The sequence below is a fragment of the Pseudopipra pipra genome, chromosome 25 (assembly GCF_036250125.1).
Source record: "Pseudopipra pipra isolate bDixPip1 chromosome 25, bDixPip1.hap1, whole genome shotgun sequence".
In the NCBI taxonomy this organism is placed as follows: Eukaryota; Metazoa; Chordata; class Aves; order Passeriformes; family Pipridae; genus Pseudopipra; species Pseudopipra pipra.
Genome location: NC_087573.1, coordinates 2,334,410 through 2,356,531, shown reverse-complemented (window position 1 = coordinate 2,356,531; position 22,122 = coordinate 2,334,410). Strand labels below are relative to the sequence as shown.

At 55.3% G+C, this 22,122-nt stretch overlaps 2 protein-coding genes across 3 annotated transcripts in view; both read right to left on the bottom strand.

Moving 5' to 3' along the window:
* RASSF5 (Ras association domain family member 5) overlaps positions 1-3,459 on the bottom strand; it is a 28,770-nt gene extending 25,311 nt beyond the window's left edge. The window contains exon 1 of the mRNA XM_064635996.1: positions 3,144-3,459. Within this exon, the coding sequence (XP_064492066.1) occupies positions 3,144-3,444 (301 nt within the window). The 5' untranslated portion in view covers positions 3,445-3,459. The remainder of the gene's footprint in view (positions 1-3,143) is intronic.
* A 1,149-nt stretch (positions 3,460-4,608) lies between these two features.
* On the bottom strand, positions 4,609-21,281 carry IKBKE (inhibitor of nuclear factor kappa B kinase subunit epsilon). Of its 2 annotated transcripts, none has more exons than XM_064635994.1 (21): positions 20,976-21,281; positions 20,559-20,873; positions 19,713-19,853; positions 19,207-19,336; positions 18,601-18,782; positions 18,196-18,356; positions 17,524-17,634; positions 17,079-17,258; positions 16,543-16,745; positions 15,812-15,876; positions 15,638-15,729; positions 14,783-14,884; positions 13,463-13,538; positions 13,272-13,384; positions 12,964-13,040; positions 12,620-12,659; positions 11,698-11,799; positions 9,919-10,015; positions 9,275-9,378; positions 8,940-9,011; positions 4,609-8,214 (listed from the first exon to the last, which is right to left on the bottom strand). In XM_064635994.1, exons 2-21 carry the CDS (start codon positions 20,643-20,645, stop codon positions 8,181-8,183), a joined length of 2,169 nt encoding a protein of 722 aa, XP_064492064.1. In that variant the 5' UTR covers positions 20,646-20,873; positions 20,976-21,281; the 3' UTR covers positions 4,609-8,180. The 2 variants fall into 2 exon arrangements, with proteins under 2 accessions (XP_064492064.1, XP_064492065.1); XM_064635995.1 differs by having other exon boundaries at positions 20,559-20,854.
* Positions 21,282-22,122: the final 841 nt, after the last annotated feature.

The following is a 22,122-nucleotide window of genomic DNA, read 5'->3' as shown; positions in this document are numbered from 1 at the left end:
ACTGCACTTGCCACTGAGAACATCAGGTGCTGGACGTGCTCCAAGGTTTCCCTCGAGGCAGTGCCTCACAGGCAGCCTTCCCACAGGGAAGCACCGAGACCTGCAGTGGATTTCTTGCAAAGAAGCACTTCAGCCCATAACAACCTATTTTGGTAACACCCTGATCATCAGAGACACTGAGAGCCAGGGAAGCTCTTGAGCCACCTCCCAAACCTGACCCATCACTGCCCACCAGTGTCCACCCTTCCCATCAGGAAGCTGCTCCAGTGCCAAGCCCAGCCTGGTTTCTCTGCTGTCCCAAAGCCCAATAAAACACACTGAGGGCTGTGTAGCTGCCTTAGTCACCACGACATCCAACTGCACCCGCCCCACCAGAACACACCAAAAACCCCCCTGGCAAAGATGCACCTCTGCAACCTGCCCAGCCAGCCCCCTTCTCCCAGCTGCTCCTCTGCCAGGAAAAGCTGCTGGCAGCGGGACAGACACATTTACACTGCAACACTGAGATTATTTACTTTAATACTGACTCAGGCTTTGAAAGGTGCCAGCAGCACAAAGCCACAGACATCAGATAGGAGATACTCAAGGCACAGCATGAAATGGCACAGCTACTCCTGCCCAAGTGCATTCCCTCCAAGACTGGAAACAAGGATTTTTAAGGAATGCCAGCAGGATGGTTTGGGGCAGTCACTCCTGAGCTCCCAGTTCCCCATCCCTTCACGCTGATGCCAGTGGGAGCAGCATGCTGGATGTCTGTCACACATGGGACAGACAAACACTCCCACTAAAAGCAGGGAAAAGGCTCCCATATCTCAGATATCTGCATCACCCTCCTGACAGGGAGTTGTAGAGAGCAAGAAGGTCCCCCCTGAGCCTCTTATTCTCCAACCTGAACAATAAATAATAATAAAGGACAATAAATAAATAAACACTGCTTTCCTGTTTTACTAAATACAACCAGATCTGACAGAAATAAAAATAGGCCAGAACTGTACAAACAAAACCCCGAGTATCCTCAGGCTGCAAGTCAAAAGCAAACAAGCAGCAACTCTGCATCAGAAGAAAAAGAAATATTCACCAAGGGAGGAGAGCACACCCTGTCTGCAGCTCTCAGGCATTTTTAATGGGAATCACTATTGGGATGACAGGGAATGCAGATGCTGTTATGAGTGTCCCTCTCCCCCATCCTGGTTGTTTAGGGAGTTTTTTTGAGGCAGAACTACTCCCACAGTCTGAATAATTCTCTGAAATGAAAAGGGAAATAGAGCTATTTAAGATCTGTTTCAATATAACTATGGAAAACATCCTGCCAGAGGAGAAGTCCCTCAAAACGACTATTTACAGTGTTTCACAACACCACGAAATTCTGTGAATTTGTACTTTAGGTCAGGGTTTCAAAGCACACAGCCCAGTACCTCATCCTGCACCTGAGCCCTGGGGCAGGTCTCCAGGAAAGACAAAAGCCCCGACAAAGTTTGTTTGCCTTCCAATAAACGTTATTTTTATTAAACGCGCCATTTCTTTAAGCACAGCCATTCACACGTTTGCTCCAGTGCACCAGACACGGCTGAGCTGCCGCCCCCCAGGGGGATAATCCGGCCCTTACCAGGTTTTGAGGGAGTTAATCAGGAACAGCAGGCGGAAAGCAAAGGTGCACCCCAGAAAACAGATTTACATCGTCCTCATTCAAACAACGCCCCACACAGCGAGTTCCCCGGCCCCGGCGTGTCCCCGTGTCACGTTGTGGGGACGGCTGGGTTACATTTAATTAACAGCAGTCAGGGCTAAACCCTTAATGCGATGCAGCAGGGCCATATGGTGCGACTGTCGCTCCCAATTGCCCTTCACTCCAAACGGCACCAGGAGGCATCTGCGAGAGCCCCGCTCGCCCCGCGCCATGCAAATCACCAGCAGAAACATTTAATTGATTCGTAATCTAAGGAAAGCCAAGCGTAAGGACCAGAACTGGCTGAGCGAGGCACTAATTGCCCCGGTGAGGCTGGCGCTGCAGCACGTGCCCGGCATAACCCCCCCCACACCCCAAACGAACCCAAAAATGAGCAACGACGCCTCCTCCAGTCAGCCCTGAGCTCACGGTGGGACACGGATCGTTCCCAAATTACCGCCAGCACCAGGTACTTGCCCTCCACGCCAACACTTCGGGGTATCCTCACCCACCTACAGGTGGTTTTGTGTGAATGGCATCAGCACTAACAACTTTTGCCAAAAAATCAAGAGGCTCAGCTGACCCCGACCAGCAAATTTTCAAGCAAATTTTCAAGTCCCTCAAGGCCAAGTGCAGCACTTCAGCTCTGTCCTGAAAGAGAAGTTTCCCCCCGAGGGAAGGACCGAGCCGGAGAGGAGCAGTCCCACGGCCAGCAGAGAGCACAGCACACGCTACCGAGTTACCCTGGCACGGGTCTGCTCAAACCTCCTCGTTTTTCCCCCCTTGCAACAACTAACACGGGTCACACCTTTCCAGGGAAACATAGCAGCACCCCGGGACATGGGACATGGGACACAGCCCCGGCTGAGTCACCTCGTTCGGGCCCTCTGTGTCCCTTCCCACACGATGGAAAGATGAATCTCTCCTGTCTAACACGAGCACCAGCACAGCTCGTATCTCACACGAGACAGGCACCCCACTGGCAGGAACTCTCTTTCCGCTGGAGTTTGGGCAAAGCCTCAGGTAAATTTAGTAATTCCAGAGGACTTTACCCCTCACCATAAAGCTTTTACAAACGCCAACCCTCCCCGTTCGCCGCGACGCCAACCCCGCCCATGAGCTGACCGTCTCCTCTTTCCTGGAAAAGCTTCACTTCCCAAACCCGCCCGGCAGCTCCGCGCCCACCGCCCGCACCCGGAGACCCCCACCCGGTCCCTCCCGGAGACCGGACCCACCCGGGGAAGGCAGAGGGACCCGGAGTGGGAGTCTGGGGGATGCAGAGCTGGGAGAAGGGGAGCGAGAAGGTCCGGGGGGCAGAGTCCGGACAGGAGCGCGGGCAGAGCGAGGGATGCGGGACGGCAGCACCGGGCGGAGATGCGGGGGCAAGGCAGGGGTGCGGGACAGCCAGGCGAAGGCAGGGCGAAGGCAGGGGACAGGCAGGGCGCGGGCAGGGCTCAAGCAAGGCTCCAGCACTCACAGTCGCAGCGCAGGGCGCGCTCCCGCACCGCCTCCCCGCACAGGTCGCACCATCCGCGGCGCGGGAGCCGGGGGGCGAAGCGGTGGCCGCGGTCTCGCTCGGGGGGTTCCCGCGGCGCCGCGAAGATGCTCCGCACGTCGGGCAAGAGCCGCGGGGCTCCCCCGCGCCGCCGCCGCAGCCGCCGCGCCCCCCGCGCCCCGCAGGGGCTGCCCGGGGTGGGCGCGGCGGGGCCCCGGAGCATCGAGGTGGGCACGGGGGGCGGCAGCGGGCGGGGGCACGGCCCCACGGCCGGCGATGCCATGGGCTCGGAGCGGCGGGAGCGGGGCAGCGCAGGCGCCTGGGACCGGCCGGGAGGGAGGGAGGGAGGAGACACGGCGGGGGGGGGCGGCGGGGGTGGGGACCGGGATCGGCCCCTCGGGGCCGTGGGACACCCTTCCCCCCCCGGAGGTTTCGCCCTGGGACCCCTCCGTGCGATGCTTCCTCGTGGGAACGCTCCTCGCCGTGGGATTCCCCTCTCCGCGGGAATCTCCCCGCGACAGCCTCCCCCCCGTGGGAATCCCCGCTCCCGGGGGACCTCTGCCCAGTGGACGGGCACCCCCACGGGGTCTGGGATGCCCCGGGGTGGGGGGTGTTCTGTGCATCCCCACCCGGGGGTCCCGCAGCACGAAGTGGAGCCGGGGACTTTCCCGCAGCCACTTCCCAGCCGCGTCCCGGGCTTTGTCCCCTCGGGATGCGGAGGATCACGAGTGTCAGCGCAGCTGGATCCCCTCTCCCCGCTGCTGGGACAGCCGGGCTCCGGCGCCACGCGGGGGGAATTATCTCCCCCAGCTGAGGCTCCTGTGGTCGTGGGAAATGTGAAAGGGAAAACGTTGCGGCCAAAATTTTGCAGCGGCTCCAGCTCAGAGGACAGCGTTGCCTGGGGAGCTGCTGGCACAGCCCCACCCTGGGCAAAGGAGGGTCTGGGGGGCACAAATGAGGGTGGCTGGACCTGAGGCCACTCCAAGTGACTCCCCCCTTTGAGCAGCAGGGCTGGATGTCGCAGATGATGTGAAGGTCCCTGTCACCATAACCCCTTCCCCACGTCTGGGTGGAGCCCAGAGCACAGAGAGGGTGACACATCACCCCGAGTCGTGCAGGACAAAGCTGGCCCTTCTCTGCTGCTCTCACTCGCGTTGGTTTGAAATACATTAATTCAGCCAGAACTGCCCCCAAATTTCTTTGGTTTCCAGGTGAGAGGTGTTTGCAGTGAGTGCAGGGCTGGGCTGGGTGAATCCTGGCTTCTGGGCTCATGGGAAGCTGAATTTAGCGTCTCCCATGTACTCCTGAGGACAGGATAAGCCAAGGATATCTAAATCCTTTTCAAGGATTCTAATTTAAAGGATGGATTAAAACACTGGCTCTGAATTACAGCAGACTAGTGCCATAAGCAGCCCCTAATAAGAGCTTCAAACTGAAGGAGGAATAATGCAGCTTGAAAAAATGCAGCTTTATTCTGTGCTAAGCAGCAAGATTAATTTTTGGAAGGTTTTTTTCTTCCCCATTCAGGATCCTGATTCACTTTCATGCCTCCTGCTCGTGCCAGAGAACAGCAGCAGATTTATTCCTCAGTAAATTGTTTCACAAAAACCTGGAGTTTTATCCTACGTTCTCCTCGGGCTGTTAATTGTATCAGGAATCACCTCCAAGAAAGGAAATGACCTTTCTGAGGGCAAAGGTCTACCTGGCACCTGGCTGGGAACCTGTTAAAGCCATTCTGGACTTTTGTTTTCCCAGTGCAATTCCAGGACACAGTTCCAGTCTCCATTCTGCAGCACCAGGGCACATAAATACTAAATAAATGTAATATTTTCCGTCCCCATAGGAAGATCTGGCTCAAGAGACCTGTCATAGTCTTTATCCTTCTCATCTGTCTCTGCAGGTATTCAGGGCTGACAGCACATGAAGCTCTTTTAGGCCATGGGTTAAAATATTAGGGAGGGAAAAAACCACCCATCTAATTAACACTGGCAGGAAAATTCCCATTTCATTTGGATTCCAGGAGTCCCCTTTGCAGCTGCTGTGTTACGGCAGTTTAAGCATGACAAGGGCTATTAGCAAAAACTCTTTTTTCTTTTTGCCAAGAAATAAATCCCTTTCTGTGGAAGCCAAACATGTTCCAGGTCAAACTCTCAGCTGGTGCGAGTCAGTGCAGCTCCACTGAATCCAAGGAAGTGCAGCAGGAGACCCTGCCTGGGCTTCCTGCCCCATTCCTACAGGGAATATCAGCGAATTCGAGCTGGATTAAAAATCACATTCATTAGAAAACCAGGAGGATCCTGGAAAATAATTTGTAGGAGAAAAGCTTTTAAGCGATGGCTCAGTTCCACCTCTCCACAGTAAATAGATGAGTTTGACATTCAGGATGTTGGTCTTTATAATTAAAACAAATGGCAAGGTTTGGTGCCAAATTCCACCAGGGAAGGTTTCCTGGGCGGGGGGAGCTCCTGGGCACCCTTGGCATGTTCCTACAAGAAAGTCAAGCTGGGCACAGCCCTGCAGCTGCTGCTCCTGGTTCCCCTTTGTTCCCTTGCTGAGGCTCAGGGCAGCAAGATGTTCAGCTCCAGGGATGCACTATTTTGCCCTGTGTCCCCATATATTATTTAGGAAATTAGGAAGGAATTCTTCCCTGTGAGGGTGGGGAGGCCCTGGCACAGGGTGCCCAGAGAAGCTGTGGCTGCCCCATCCCTGGGAGTGTCCAAGGCCAGGTTGGACAGGGCTTGGAGCAACCTGGGCTGGTGGAAGGTTTCCCTGCCCATGGCAGGGGGTTTGGAATGAGATGGTGTTTAAGATCCCTTCCAACCCAAACTATCCCACGATTCTGTCTCCCAGCAGAGATTAGAAAGGGTTGCTTCTGGGTCCATCCCAGGAGCATCCACAGCAGGCAGCTCCTTGCCCTGTCTTTGCTGTCTCTCAACCCCTGGGCACTGCCAGATAACCTGAATCCTGGTTCTCAGGCTGGGGGCAACCCTTGGACAGCCAGAACAGCCACATCAGGCCCAGACTCAGCTGGAGGTTTGGCTCAGGTGTCACCTCCAGAAGAGGTGCTGGGGAGGGAACTGGAGGAAAGGCGAAGGGCTGAGCAGGGTGCTCTGTTTTCCCTGGAGGGCAGGTCCGGGCAGGCCCTCTGAGCATCCCCACTGCTGACTCTGACAGGTTTGCTTGCCTGGCTGATGGCCCAGCCTCTCCTTCCAGATGCACAGTCAGTCCCTGGGAGCTGCAGAGGGTCCCCCACCCTCGGATTTTGCTGGTGCTGATGCTGCCCAAAATCCCAGATCCCCAGTCCCTCCTCCAGCCTCCTTTATCCCCAGCAGCCAGTCCCAGTTTGCACCCTGGAGTAACCAGGCTTACACAAAGGGAAGGGCTTTGTGCAGGGGACAGGAATGAATCCCAACATCTTTTAACACCCCCCACCAGTGCAACCTGGGGGGCATGAGCTTCCCAAGGCCTGTCTGCTGCCACTGTGAGCCCCAGCAATGCAGCCCCTTCCCCAGCAGGAGGATTTGGGGGGCCAGAGCTTCCCAGAGAGCCCAGGGCAGGGACTGTTGTGTCTTTGCACTGGTGTGTGCCAGGGAGGGGTGGGGAGAGCCAAGGCAATGTGCCCACTGATGTGCCAGGAGCCCCCAGGTGTAAATCCCTATGTCTGATCCCAGTGGGATGGGAGCTGTCGCTGTGCCCAGCTTTGGGTGCAGCTGGAATGCTGCTCCCCTCTGCTGCAGGATGGGATGTGGGGGGTGGGATTGGGGTGACAGCCCATAAATCATGCTGGGGATGGGCAGGGAGAGGTGGATGGGGGAAGGTGTGACTGACCCTTCCCACAAATATCTCCCTGATACCATCTAATGCTCTCGAGATCCCAGGCATCCCATATCACTGCTCCTCATGCTGCTGCTGGCTGACATCCAGGGGATTACAGCTCCTCATCAAACCCAAGGTCACAAACCAGTAGGAAAAGCTGGGACAGCCCTGCCACCAGGGTCCTCCCACAGTTCTCTGTGTGCTGCCCTGAGGGACAACAAGGACAGGGTAATGTGTTTCCTCTCCAGCCTCATTTCTCTGGAGCATAACAGGAGTGAAGTTTTGGGAATGCCATTCCCAAGGCAGCTCCAAGTCCTCACAGCTGGAGTCCCTCCTGTCCCCATCCCTGCTCTGCCACCCCCACATGTGAAAACATCCTTCATGTCAAAGGCAGGGGGGGCTGCTTGGGATGTCTTTCTGTCTTTTATCTAAAAGAAAAAGGAATATCCCCACTTTCTCCTGCAGTGGTGTGGCTGGAGAGGGCTCGGGGGAGTCCTTTCATCTGAGATTTTGCCTTGGCATTCAGTAGCACCCCCGGGTTCGGTGGCTGGAGCCACGTTTTGAGTCCAGGGTTGTTTGGAGAAGGCACAACCCTCACGTGCATCCACAGAACGAGATTATATTTATAGAAATGTACCAAAAAGGAGAAGCCTCCCTTGGCTTCCCCCTCCCACAGCCCTCAGCAGCCCAAGCACGGGGCTGGGCTGAGGAGAAGCCCTGCAGTGGGAGTAGAAGCTGCAGTGCCCAGGGGCAGAGGTTTGTGACTCCCACATTCTCTGTGCCATCACCTCCTGGGCTGGATCCAGTCTCTCATCCATCAGCAATCCCTCCTGCCCCACTCCATGAAGCCCCAGGGAGAAGAAGTAGGTTAAAAGTGGGAATAATCCCTAAATAAGTAAGAAGACAAAAGGTCTAGCCTCTTCTTCATCTGACACGGTGATACAGAGAAGCCAGAACACCACAGAGTCCTTCAAGCACTTTTTAAAAATGAAGAAAAATGAAACCCCACTCAATGTTCTGGTCAGACTTCCAGAGGCTGAAGGCACTCAGAGCTAATGCTGGTGAACGTGCAAAAGTGCTGGGGCAGAGAGGTAGGACACAGAGAGCTCCTCAAACACCAGTGCCCGATGGCTCCCCAAGTGCTGGGGTTTCCCCGTGCTGGGAGGTGGTTTTGCTTCAGCAGCTGCACATTCCCCACGTCCCTCAAACTCCAGGGGTGGGAGCAGCCCCTCCCAACCTGCAGGGACAAAACCAAAGGCTTTAGGCTAGAGAGGGGTCACCTGGGCACGTGCAATCCCAAACTACAGCTCTAGCCAGGCACTAAGCTTTGGACCCGTTCCCATGTCTTTTGGGATGAGCTCTTCCTAGAGAAAGCAAACATGACCTTTCTTATCCCCTTATTCACAGTGGATGTGCTGCAACACCACACTTGGTCCTACAAAAACAGGGCTGGGGTGAATTTGCGATTTCTTTTTTGCTTTTTTAAACTCTGACATTCTGGTCTGCATGTTCTCACTCTCGATTTGCCTCAAGAGCCTCAAAAAAAGGTGGCAGAGGAGGAAAATCAGGTTTTTTTCAGCAGTACATGCTGGGTTTACACAGTTTTATATGGAAGGAGAAAGCATCCACTTCTCTGTGGCAGTCAGCAGTTGGGCAGCACAGGGAAAAGGCTGGAAAGAGGGTGTAGAAATGACAGAGCTTTGCTGAGGATCATGGCTAAACCTTCAAAAGATAAATTCTCCTGCTGCCAGACCGTGGTGTAAATTTGGTGACATTAAAACCCCCGCTGGACCAGCTCACGGGTGACTGTGCTTTTGCTCAGCACCAGGCACAGCTTCCACACTGCAGCTCCCAGGGAGACCACCCAGACCCTCCACCTTCTGCCAGGGGTGTGCCCACATCTCCTGGTGCAAGGAGCAGGAATTCCCGCCTGGAGCAGCGGCTCTGGGGGCTCTCACTCACCGCTCGATGATGCTGTTGTTGAACTGGAGATCACAACTTACTGACCTCATCTGCTCCAGCAGCTCCTGCATCCTGCAGGGACACGACCAGCCCCTTATTCCTGTGCTGCTCAGCCCCTGCTTCCCACGGGAGAAGGGCTGGGGTGTCCCAGGGCTCACAGAGCAGGGATCACGCCCGGCTGGGCCACAGTGAAGGGCTTGGCACAGAGTTTTCCAGCCCTGTGGACAAAGAGTCCTCCCCCCATTGCAGGGGATGAGCAGCAGGAGGTTCTGCTCCTCCCCAAGGAGCTGGGCTGGCCCCAAAACCCTCTTCCAAAAGATTTCCAAGAGACTCACCGAAGAGCCATCTCCTGGCACGCCGGGCTCGGATGGACGGGGGAAGGCACGGGAGGAACTGGGGCCAAACTCCATTTCTCCATCTGGAGAAACCTGTCCAGAGCCTGCAGAGATGGAGAGACCTGGCAGTCCCCACAGCAGGGGCTGTCTGGGGGTCTGACCCCGGGGGGATGCAGTGCCTGCCTGGGTAAACCCCCAGGAAGTGACACCACACCCAGCACATCCACTTCTCCAGGACAAACAAAACAAAACCACCAAAGGACCAGGACACCTCCCAGGAAGTTGTGCCCCAGCTGATCAGACAGTTTATCGTGGCAGCTGGAGGTGAAGCATCATTTTTCTACTGCTGCAATTCCCCTTTGCTGGGGACAGATCCCCTGTGCCAGGCAATCCTGGCAACCAGGGGTTCCACTGCCAAAGGTTTCCCCATTCCCTGCTCGCACTGTGGGGGCAAAACAGGATCTCCAGTGTGAGATCAGCCACAAAGAACTGCAGCAAGCTGTTTAAAAACACTCCAGGGTTTCCCTACTTAACCCAGGTGCTCCTGCAGCCGGTGGGAGCTGGGAGAGGGGAGCAGGAGCATCGTCAGGGAGCAGGGAGAGACTGTGGAGCTGCAGCCCTGGCAGGACCCCCTGGACACCTACGCCCTGCAGGCAGTCCTGGCACTCCATCATCTCCACACTGCACGTGCTGATGCGGTTGCTGAGCCTCTTCAGGTGCTTCTTTATCTCACAAACTTTCCTAGGAAGAAAAAAAAAAACGACGACAAAATTCCCAGTCAGTGTTTGGCATCGGCTGGGATCATTAATTTTTTTATGTGTTTTAACTCTGCACTGCTTCCTGCAGACCTTTCTGGACCCAAGTTAAAATCCTGAAGGAAAGCAAGTGAGTCAGAGCAGTGTTGAAATTACAGTTGCAGCTTTGTTAAGTCACCACAGCCTGGTTATCCAAACAGCACTAATAGCAAATTAATTAGGGAAAGTGCTGCTTGTAAGAGAGACAGCTCAGGCCCATCACTTTTGCCAGCAGCTCTGCACAGGCTGGTCCTCTGTGTCCCGTGGAAGGCTGAGAATCTACCCAAAAAACTTCCTGGTGCTGCACCCAACACTCAACAGGCACATCATGAGTTGTATATTAAAAAAAAAAAATATAAAAAAAATTGTTTTGGCTTTAAAAAAACAAAGGAAAGAATATTTCAGGTGGATGATCCACCTCCAGTCCCCCAAAAAAACCCAGCCACCACACCACAAACCCTGGCGGGAAACAACCCAAACCAGGACAATTAGAACTGAAGTAGCAATAAATTAAAAATATCCCAGCTGTGACTCACGATGCTTTCTCCCTAAGGACAGAAAACCAGGTACAAAAATACTGCAGGAAAACATGAAGAAGCTTTTTTTCCTCCCTATGAGCAGAGTTAAAACCCTATTTTAGTGCAGACGAGGCTCCTGTGCTGCATGGATTTTGTGGAGCTCCACATCCAGAGGAATCTCACCCCAAGACAAAATTCCCAGTGAAGCCAAGGGAGATTTCACTGCCTTGGGATGGGATGTGGGGGGGGGGACTGTGGGACAGAGCTCCTGTCCCCAGAGTGAAACCTGCCCCTGAGTAAGGGAAACCCCCGGTGGCAGGAGCTGGGCTGGGAATGGGAGAAGGCTGGGAAAAGACTGGGATAAGGCAGGAAAGGAGGCAGGGAGAAGGCAGGGAGAGGACAGGGACAGGACAGCCCCTGCCCGCGGCTCCTGGAGCGTTTCTGAGACAAACTTCCAGCCTAAAAATCCCTCCCACTGGCAAATCCTACACGGGGCTGCTCCCCATCAAAAACAGGCCCAGGTCAAAAGCTGGGTTTAATTCTAAGGAATTCCATAAACTCCCTCTGCCCACACTGGCAGCTCAGGGCACTGATGCTCCTCTCTAAAAGCAATGAAAATCCAATTCTTGCCCCATCCTCTTCCCAACTGCCTCCCCCCCCTGCTCTTTGTAGCTGCCCTGGTCGGTGGATTGCTCTCCAGGGTAATTTGCTCTTTGCATTATTCCCCAAGCACCATTTAACAGAAGATCATTCCCTGTAAGTAGATCTCTTTGTCTCAATACCAATATTGTCCCGATAAAACAACCTCTCCCCACCCAGAGAGCTGCCTGGACTCGAGCTGCAGGTTTAGGGGCTTTTTTAAAAATAGACTTTAAATAACAGGGCAGAATACATGGCATGGGCTACAAAGTGGGGTTTCCAGCTGCTTTGAGGGCTTGTTACCCCTTTGCAGTCCCTCAGCAGTTCCCAACATCATCATCTCCATCCCCATCTCAGCACTTGATCCATAGCAAAGAGCACTCAGAAGTCCTGGGTTACTGGAAAGTTCCCTCTCCCATCCACACCAGGGTCCCAAATCCAGAGCCCCCAAACCCCCAGAGAGGGCTGGTACCTCATCCTGCTGCTGTGGAGGGCCAGGGCGTCCTGGTACTGCTTGACACAATCATTCTGGAAAATGGACAGAACCTTCCTGGCCAGGTTCCCTAAATTCATCCTAAAACCAGGAAAAAAAAGAGACAACACTGTTACTTCCTTATATGTATGAAAATGAACATCACAGCTCACGTGGCCAGAGACCTAAGGCTGGCTGCTGAATAGAGAAAGAGGGGCTGGATGCTCAGTAATGAATTTTGGATCAGTATTATAGAGAAAACAAGCCCTAATTGTGATGAAGAGGAGCAAGAGGTTTTGGGGGGATGCTCATTTGGGCTGTCATCCCCTCCAGGGCACTTCTGAATAGTCTTTGCCTTGGAATTTAAGGCAAATGTTCAGTCTTAGACTGAAGATTAATTGAGTTAAAGGAGCTGCCTGTGAAATTTCACTCTTCCTAGTATACATTGAAGTGGGCATTTTTATTTTTTGCCTGTGTTAAATTCCCCTGATTTCAGCGGAAACAGAAAGGAGGATTTTTAAAGGTCCAAAACCCATCAGGCACTTCACTCCCAGTGGAAGTTAAGCAGGGACACTTCCTAAATCAGCATCTCTGTAACAAATAGCCCCAAACTAAGCCCTGTGTGAGCAATAGGCTGGAATGTGCTTATCCCCACATCCAACACAGGGATTTGGCCCAACAGCAGCTCTCTGTCCCCAAAGGTTCTCTGACTTCTTCATCTGAAATAGTCACAGCTTAAAAACTTCCCTGTGAAAGGTCCTGCCTGGATGAACCATCACAGGAACCACTTACAGGTGCCCTCTGGCAACACTGGTGACCAGAGAACTTTTTATATCCCTTCAGGATTCAGTCAGAACTACCAAACACTGGCCTGGACACAGCAAGGGGCAGGTCCTGGAAAGGGGAGAGGGTTGGGACTCACTTATCCAGCTTGTGAATTTGTTCCTCATTGTAGCCCAGCCCTGGGGAGGAAAGACACAGGTCACCACTCACCACATATTTTCCTGTTCACACCCCAATAAATGGGCAATTTCACAGCACACAGAAATCACTCAAGGGGATTTTTAGGGCTCAGCCCCTGGGGCCACTGTCATGGCACAGAAATAGATGATCTATAAAGTCCCTTCCACCCCAAACCAATCTGTGGTTCGATGATTGTATGAAATAATTTAAACCCAGCAAAGTGAAACCATCCATTTTTCCACCAGCACAGGGACATTCCTGTTGCAGCCCCACACCTCATGTCCCCCCCTCCCCATCACTCACTCAGACACGTCCTGGCCTTCTTGAACTGCTTGTAGATCAGCTGCATCTTCTCCAGGCAGCACTCGATCTGCTGGATGCTGGAATGGGGCAGGGAAGGAGGCATGAGGGCCCCCGAGAGGAAGGGTGGGAGGTTGGGGTAAAATCAGCACTTTTGGGGTGAAATCTGAACTCAGAGTCACTGCTGCTCCCCGTGTCTGTGTGCAGGGACATCACAGGGAGGGCTGGGCATGGCCCTGCATGGATCCCACAGCAAAGCTGCTCCACCCAGCTGGGAACAGCGAAGTGTCATCAGGGATTTCACCACAAACCTTTTGTCTTCGTGCACTTGCTGCCTGTCCTTCACCAGCTCGGACAAAATCCCATCCAGTGCCCCTTGGAAGTCAAAGATGTTGTGGGAGCACTGAGAGAGCTCCTCTGCGACCTGTGGGTGAGGAGGAGAGGTTGGGACCGGCAGCTCTGGAAGCTGTGGATGCTCCTCCACCCCGGGCTGGGGGCTCACCCTCTGCAGCCTTGTCTTCACCATGGCCATGTCCATCACAGCTGGCACCCCACTGCCTGCAGGAACAGCCTCGTACCTGAGGGAAGCCAGAAAATGAATATTCCTGGAGTGGAACCTGAGCCAGAGGCAGCATCACCTGGGCAAGGAGAACCCATCACACGGTGGAGCCAGCACTGGATTCCTGCGGAGCCGGGAGGTGGTTTCCTCAGGCAACAACTCATCCAAAGTCATATCCAAGGGGTGACAGATCTGAGCCACAAGATGCAAAGTGCTGATCTGGTAAAAACTCCCCCCGTCGTGGCCAATTTGTTCCAAAAATTGCTGGTTTCATACCCGCTGGCTTTAGGCCAGATCAGATGCCGTCTGGCTCCCTGCAGCTGGCACGGGAGGGCTAAGTCAGCAGAAATGTCCCTGATCCAGAGCATGTTGGAAGGGATGGATGAGCCAGAGCATCCAGCTGCAGCATTACTGCTCTTGGCACTACAGCCCTGCTCTAATCCCGCTGAACTCAATGGGAACCATGTGTCCCTATTTTTTATTTTTTTTTTTTTGAGATGAAATGGAAATTAAGAGACTTGCTAAATGGCAAAGAATAAAAGAACAGCTACCCAGCAGCAAAGAATTTTCCACTACAACTACAACAAAAGAGAAGAGCAAAATATCCTTGGGTTGCTTTTTAAATGGGTTCAACTCCCCCCCGCCAGGGCAGCCGGGTGGGAATGTGGGGAGTGGAAAGGTCGAGGGCAGCCCAGGGTTCCTCTGGAGTTCAGCTCCATTAGTGGAGACTCTTGAGTGGAAACGAGAAATCTCACCATGGATGGTGTGAGGAGGGATGCTGGATCCATGGGAATGTCACCCATCCCAGCACTGCTGATGCTCCCTGTGCCCAGCTCTGCAGGGCTGTTTGCAGGGAGCAGGTTGGTGGTGGGGGCCAGACCCCTGAGGGGCCCTGGCAGCTGGTGCCATCCTGCCCATTATTTTAACTCAGCTCTTTTTCCCTTTGCCCCGAGCTGGAGCAGCAGCCTTGTCCCATTCCTGCACTTACTCTGCAGCTCATGGGCTGTAACAGTCGGAAAACCCCGGAGCAGGAGCCAGGACTAAACTCTGGGCTCCTGTGAAACCAGGGATCATTAAAAACTGAAGCAAAGAGGGACAAACAGCCAGAGGGGCTCATTTCCTGAAGCCTCAACATACAGTGAAAAGGCCTCCTACCTCCCAGATACCAGGTTACTCCTGGAATTGTCCTGATTTCTGATAATTCCCCTTTGAGAGCCCCATATTTTCTCTGCCACAGCCCAGCACGTGCAAGGCCACACTTACAGCACACGGGTCTTCACCTCGGTGAGCTGCAGGCAGCTGAGCACTGAGAGAGCCCCCCTCCTCTGCTCCAAAATCCTTGAGCACTCTGTTTTCAGGTCCCCTCTGCCAAGAGAGAAAACAGCCCGTCCAACACGTGCTCCCTGGAATCAGGAACTCCATCCCGGGGCCAGCTGCATGTGGTGAGGGGAGGATGGAGCTGGTGGCTTCTCTCAGAAAAGGGGGGCTGGATGCCCCTAAAACTGGGTGCAGCTCCTGGGTTTTGGTCCTGCCACTGCACATGAGGCTCCTGCCCTGAAGGAAATGGGTGGGACAGTGAAAATCATCATGGGATCATGGAGCGGTTTGGGTTGGAAGGGACCTTAAAGATCATCTCATTCCAACCCCCTGCCATGGGCAGATACACCTTCCACAGTGATATGCACAATGATGATGATGGTAATAATGATGATGATAGCAATAATAATGATGATGGTAATAATTATGATAATAATAATTATAATGGTGATAATAATAATAATGATGATGATGATAATAATGATACTTTTTCCTCAGCACCTCCTAAACTGAAAAAAGTGACTCAAAACTAACAAGTGGGGACAGGAACATCCTCACAACACTGAGGGGTATTTTCCCACAGGTGCAGCCCCCTCACAGCCTGGCACTTGTGTCCCCTGTGTGGGTCCATCCTGGTCTTTATGTTCTGCTCCCTCCCGGTACCCCAGGACCCCGTCCCACCATCCCCAGTGATCCCACACTGGCTGAAGAGGCTGGAAAACCCCAAGTGCTTCAACTGAACACCTGGGAAGGGACATGTCCCACCTTCTGCCACCCCCCCAGGGTGTCCCTGTCACTCACATCACCCAGTGGAGGCCTCTGGCCAGCAGCTCCCGGCCGCGCCGCAGGGCCTGCCCGATGCGCAGGGTCTGGTGTGCGGCGCCCACCGCGCTCTGCGAAGCAAAGGGCACCAAAAAAGTGGCCTGAGGCTGCCCCACGGGCCCCTCCCCGAGCCCCCTGGGCACCCTCACCTACCTTGGCTGCGCTGCAGTCGGCCACCACGTCCACCTTGGGGACAAACTTCGGGAACTCAAGTGCCGCTGGAAAGACAGGCGGCGGTCAGGGGGTTTTGGGACATCTCACACCCACCAACACACCCTGCAGCCACTCAGGAGCTTGGGCACAGGAGCTGCTGGGTTGCTGGAGGCTCAGTGCAGCCCTCCAAGATATTTAGGAAACATGGATGAAGGCAGGAATTGCCTGCAAAGCCTGGTGTGGTGCGTGGAGCACCAGCACATGGCAGGGGAAAACTGACCCTGAAACCTCCTAATCCTGCTCCAGCAGCACAATCCCTTCACCTCCTGCCCTGCACCAGGGACCAGAAATGGGACCTGGATTTGGCACTGGGAATGGGAACTGGCATCAGGAATAGGAACCAGCGCTGGGAACCAGCACTCCCCACTGCTGGGAACAGGGATTAGTTCTGGGAATGGAGACTGGCACCACCTGGAAGTGGGAAATGGGAGCGGCACTGGCTGGCACTGCTCCAGGACCTGGGGACCGGTCTGGTGAACTTGGAACCCTGCTGGGAACTGGGATCAGGGTCCAACATTGCTCAGGCACCAAAACCAGGGATCACCCAAGACATGGGCCCATCACCCAGACAGGGAATGGGAATGGGAAAGCTCTTGGGATAAAAACTGAAGCAAATCCCTCTCACTACACCCACCCTCATGCCAGGAGCATCTCCAACCACGGGTACTCACGGTCTCTGTACCGGACCCCCACCACGTCCTCAGGGTGCTCAGCTGTGCTCAGCAAGGTCAGGGGGTTGCTCTCTGTGGTTTTGCAGAAATTGTGAGCTTGGAGATTAGGATCCAGCTCGTACAGGTGTCCTTCAAAAAAGTATTCTTGATGGTGAGGGACTATGTTCGTTTGTTTGAAGACAGCGTCTAAAAACTTGGTGGTACTGAAATCCAAAAGGAATGAAAGGGTAGGGACAAGCTCAGATTTCCACGGCTTTAGCAGCCTGCTGCCCTCAAAACACCAAAATGTTGATATTTTCTCTTAGCAAAACATCCCACAAGGTCAGCAGAGCCCTGGACACCTCCCTGGGGTTCTCTGTGTGCCCATAGCTCCCAGTTAGTGCGCTCCCAGCAAAGGCTGTTTTGAGCCTGGTTTGTTTTAACCTGGCTTAGGTGTGGTGCAAGGGGAACAGGTGCTGCCCCAAGGTTCACCTAGTGAAATGAGGGGCCGAGGCTCTCGAGCTTGACTCCCAAATTTGCTTTTAGCACAGCCTTACGTGTTGTAGGAGTGGACGTAGATGCGGTGGGAGGAAGCCTGCTGCAGGGAGAACACGTCCACCACGATCCTGTGCAAAATGTCATTGGTTCCTGCAAAAAACTGGTCGAATCCCCAGCATTTCTCCTGATCAGCCTCCAGGATGTTGGCCAAAATGGGGATCAGCTGGTCCTTCAGCCCCCTGCAACAGCAGAAGGAGAGATGTTTGCACAGACTGGTGTAACCCCGAGCCACGAACGCGGCGGCCGCGGGGACGGGAGATCCTGCGCTGAGCTTGCCCTGCCTTGCACCCCCTTTTCCTGGCTGTAAAGCAAAAACCTGGTCTGAGAGCTGTGACACCCGCAGATGAAAAGCTTATCTGCCTCCTTAAACCCCCCCGTGCTGTCTGAGGTGGTGCCAGGATGTGGGAACTGTGGTGGGATCCCACCCTGGCACGGGACACTCACACGGAGAGGCGGCAGGTGATGGGCAGCTCGTAACTCCACTCGATGTTCCCGTTCTCCTGCCTCTGGATCCCTGCAATGGCTCCAGGAGGCTTCTCAGTGGTGATTTTGTACCTGTGGAAAGGGAACTGCTGCTGAAACGAGCCAAGTGAGCTCTGTTTGGGTGTCCCTCGGGTAGGGAAAGGGCAGAGTACAGATGGGCTGGGAAAGAGATAATTCACAGAGAGAAAAAAATACCCAGAGGGAAAATGCTGCAAGAAACAGTCACAAACTTCCAAGACAACATTAACCCTGGCTCCTCTTCCAGCTGTTTAGCCACAGAGTCATAGGAATGCATTTTATAGAATAATAGAGTCACAGCACGGCTTGGATTGGAAGGGAACTTAAAAGACCATCTGGGTCCAACCCACGAGATGCCACCCACTAGATCAGTCTGCTCAGAGTCCCATCCAACCATCCCATTTAGAGGGAAAACCTGGCAAACACGGCACAGAGTCTTTCCCACGCAGGTGAATGCCAGGTACATGTCAGGGCTCTGAGGCCATATGGGATTAAACAAGCAGTAAAGTGCATCACGGAACCCCATGGTGCCACAGCCCCCAGGGGCCACCGGCCGCAGTCCCACCTCCCCACACCGCGGCTGGGCATCACCTACACGATCTCCTTGGTACCTACATGATCTCCTTGTTCCTGCGGGGCCCCCCGAAGGGGACGAAGGGGAGGCTGCCGGTGGCAGCGTGGTAGAAGGTGACCCCGATGCTCCAGAGGTCGACGGTGACCCCGTACGCCTTCTGCTGCGGCTTGCGCAGGACGGCCCGCTCGTACATGTCGGGGTGCTGCGGGGGGAAGCACAGCAGCACTGGATCCTCCCAAAAAGCAGCGCCGGATCCTCCCCAAAAACCATCACCCGGAAATCTGCAACAAAAACGCTGAGCCCTCCCCCCTCTTTCAAAAATATGGACCCTTTAAGATCAGGCTCTCCGCATCGCTGCTGCTCCCAACAAGTCACCCTGCTGTCGGATTGAGGGATGGGCACCAGCCTCCCCCAGGGGCCACCAGACTGGGACATGCTCTACTCACGAGATATTCCTCCGTCCCATAGACAGACACAAACTTTTCATCGTCCTCCAGCTCTCGGGCGGCCCCGAAGTCGGTCAGTTTGTAGACGCTCTGCCCGTCCTCCCCCATCAGCCGCATGATGTTCCCGGGTTTGATGTCTCTGTGGACAACGCCGTTCTCACGGAGGTGGTTCATCCCTGCCACTGGGCACACGGGGAAGTTCCTGCGTGGGGCTGGGGCACTGGGCTCCAGCGGGCTTTGCTCAGATTTAGGAATGTGAGAAGGGCTGGAAAGGGGACAAACCCCAGGGTGGTTGCTCTGAAGTGGGGACCAATGTGACTGTGTGAGCAGAGGAGCACTGCCCTAGTGTTCCTCCATCGTGAGGCACAGCCTGTTCCCACAGCTGCTTCCCAGAGCAGGTCTGCAAGGAGAAACCCTCAGCCCCATGGGCCCGGAGCTCAACCCCACCCCGTTCAGAGGTGCAGTTCCTGACCCCTCATTCCAAACCCCACAGCTGGTGCCTGCAGGGTCCCACCAGCACCAAAATGTCCCCAGCCTGCAGAGTCTCAGTCCCAGGGGGCTGGTGGTGGTGGCAGGGGGCTGGTGGTCCCGGGCCCCCCCACTCACCCACACACTGCAGCACGATGAGGAACTCGGACTCGGCCAAGCCGAAGGCGTTTGCTGGGTCTTCCAGCACGTTCAGCAAACTGCCACTGGAGCAGTACTCCATCACCAGCACCTTCTGCTTGCTGCTGCCCTGTGGTGGGAGATGATGTGAGGGCTTGGCTGGCCCTGTGTCCCAGCTGTGGGCCTGTCCCCCCCACTCAGGCAGGACCAGATCCCCTCCCTCAGCTGGTGGATCCCTGGGTTTCTCCTGCTTGGCCAAACCAGTGCTGGAGAATGTCCCCACCGTGCCAGCTGCCTGGCCAGGGGACAACAGCAGGTCACAGCCGTGCTCCAGCCCGGTGTCCCAGTGCCACCAGTGCTCCCAGTGCTGAAGGGTTGGGCTGAGACAGAGGGTGGTGAGAAGAGGAGGCAGAGCGGGACCATCACGCTCTCCTGCAGCTCAGCCCACACCCCTGTGGCACTGGCCCAGTGGGCACAGCAGGATTCCCAGCTGGGGTCCCACTTACTGTCTCCTCCACGGCAAATAATTTTACAATGTTTTTGTGGTTCAGCTTCCGCAGCATCTCGAACTCTCTCATCTGGACCTCCTGGGGCCGGAGGTAGCTGGCATTGTTAAACACCTTCACAGCAACCAGCTCCCCTGATTTCTGGGAAAAGAGGAAAAGGAGAAAAAGGAAATGGGAGGTGATGCCATTCTCATTCAAAGGAGCTACGTTACTGATCCCACATCCCGCCTGGGATGCAAATGACGTCGACTCTCCTCTGCACGAGCAAACTGCTGGTATTCACCTCCCTTTGCTTCCTGTCCCTGCACCCACGTGCTGCGTGTCAGCGTGTTTATTCAGCTCCATAAAAAGTTCCCAGCTGGAGCCGAGGCTGGCAGCTCCTTGTCAGCTCTGCACGGGATGGGGATGTTCCCAACCCAGCCTCGCAGCCGCCTCTCCTGCCCTGCGCCTGCAGTTTGCTCAATAAACTTCAAAGGCTGCTGAGGAGAAGAGTCTGTTCCAAGCCTGGCAAGTGTTTGCATGAAGTATGCAAATAGCCGGGGATGGGGTTTTCAAAACCTCTGGGCATTCCCCGGAAAACAGCTTCTTCCCCCTTGCGCTGCTCGGGAATCCGGCAGCCGGCGAGCAGGACCCGGCTGTGAGCACCCCAAAAACCGCCCTCCACCCGCACAGCCAGGGGAAGGAGCCACACAGAAAATGAAAACAAAACCCAGAGCAGCCCCTGGGCTGCTGCCCAGCCGGGGAGCTACCGGGAGGGCGAACTGAGGGGAACAGGGGCAGGAGGGACGGGGGGCACGGGGGCTCCGTGGCTTCGGGGTTCCTGCCCCCAGCGCTGCCCCCGCTCACCTTGTTGCGAGCTTTGTAGACGCAGGCTGTGGCTCCCTGGCCCAGGAGGTCCTCGGTGCTCCAGAGGTAGTTGGGGGTGCTCTGCATCTCCAGCGGGAAGCACAGGGGTCACCCCGGGGGCCGCTGGCCACCAAATCCCAGCCTTTGATCCGTCCTCGCCTGGCAAGGCGCAGGGAAACGCCGGCCAAGGATGTTCCCCTGGGCAGCTCCAACCTCGCCGGCAGCACCACGCGAAGGCTGCGCATGGACCGAGCCGCGAGCGCTGCCAAAAACCACCCGGCCGGGACCTGTCGGGGCTGGCAGCGAGAAGAAACTCTGACAGATGCAAAAAAAAAAAAAAAAAAAAAAAAAAAAATTACGAGCAAACAAGCGCGGAGCGGCGAGAGGCACCTCCCCACCCCGGGAACTGAAACCTACGGATTGCAAAACCCGCTCGGCAACCGGCGGCCCCGCTGGAGGAGGAAATGTTTCAGCTTCCTGCTCGAGAAAAAAAATTCCCAGTGTTGCAGCGATCCCCGGGCGTGCTGGGCTCCTCCGGGGGGCAAACGGGGCCAGGATGGGCTCCGGGAACGCCAAAAGGTGCACCGGCCACCGTCGGATTTGGGAAGTAGCGTGGGATCAGGATCCGTGTCCAGGGTGAGAGTCCAGCCTTTGTTATCTGTGCCAGCCCGGCCCTGGCACGGACACAGCATCACCCAGTGGAATGTGTGTGCCACTGTCCTCTTGGGATGCCCTGGCAGGGATGTGGGATGCGGGGGGGGGGGGGGATGCAGGATGCAGAGCAGGGTATGATATGAGATGCAGCACAGGATATGGGATGCAGGATGGGATGTGGGATGCAGAGCAGGGTATGATATGAGATGCAGCACAGGATATGGGATGCAGGATGGGATGTGGGATGCAGAGCAGGGTGCAGGGCGGGATGTGGGATGCAGGATAGGGTGGGATGCAGGATGCAGCGTGGAATGTAGGAGAGGGTGGGATGTGGGACGCAGGGCAGGATGTGAGAAGAAAGATGGGATGCAGGGTGGCATATGGGGTGCAGGATGCAGGACAGGATATGGGAGGCAGGGTGGGATGTGGGAGGCAGGGTGGGGTACAGGATGCAGGGTGCTCAGGGTACCCTCCTGTGCCTGCACAGGGCAGAGTGGGGCTGCTCATGTTCCTGCTCCCTCCCTGGCTCAGAGACACCCACACTTCACCTTGATCAGAACCAGCACCAGCTCCCACTGTCAGGAATTCCTTCAGGCTGGTGTGGACATGTGTCTGAAGGCCCCATCCTCACGAACAAAGCCTGCAATGGTCTGTGAGCACACCAGTGTGTGGTACATCCAAAACCCAACAGGACACCTCACCAGCCTGCACATAAACTCCACAGGGGACTAGTTCCTTAACTCCTGCTGAGCTTCATTTCCCAGCCACGGGTGAGTGTGCCTGGAAAACCCTCTGGAGAGCTGCCAAGCTGCCAGACTGCAGGCACAGACTGGCCCTTGCCCTGAGCTTATCTAAGGGGCAGCAGGGGCTGGTGTGGGGTGACGAGCCCGTGGCAGCGGAAGCGCAGTGA

Bases quoted from the DNA above. Each gene is read 5' to 3' on its own strand.
- IKBKE (XM_064635994.1), bottom strand. From the start codon at position 20,645: ATGCAGAGCACCCCCAACTACCTCTGGAGCACCGAGGACCTCCTGGGC. The intron at 12,660-12,963 runs GTGAGTGATGGG...TTTCCTCCCCAG, and splicing joins GAAGGCCAGGACGTGTCTGA to GGCTGGGCTACAATGAGGAA. The intron at 9,379-9,918 runs GTAGGTGTCCAG...CCATCTCTGCAG, and splicing joins GCCAGGACTGCCTGCAGGGC to GCTCTGGACAGGTTTCTCCA.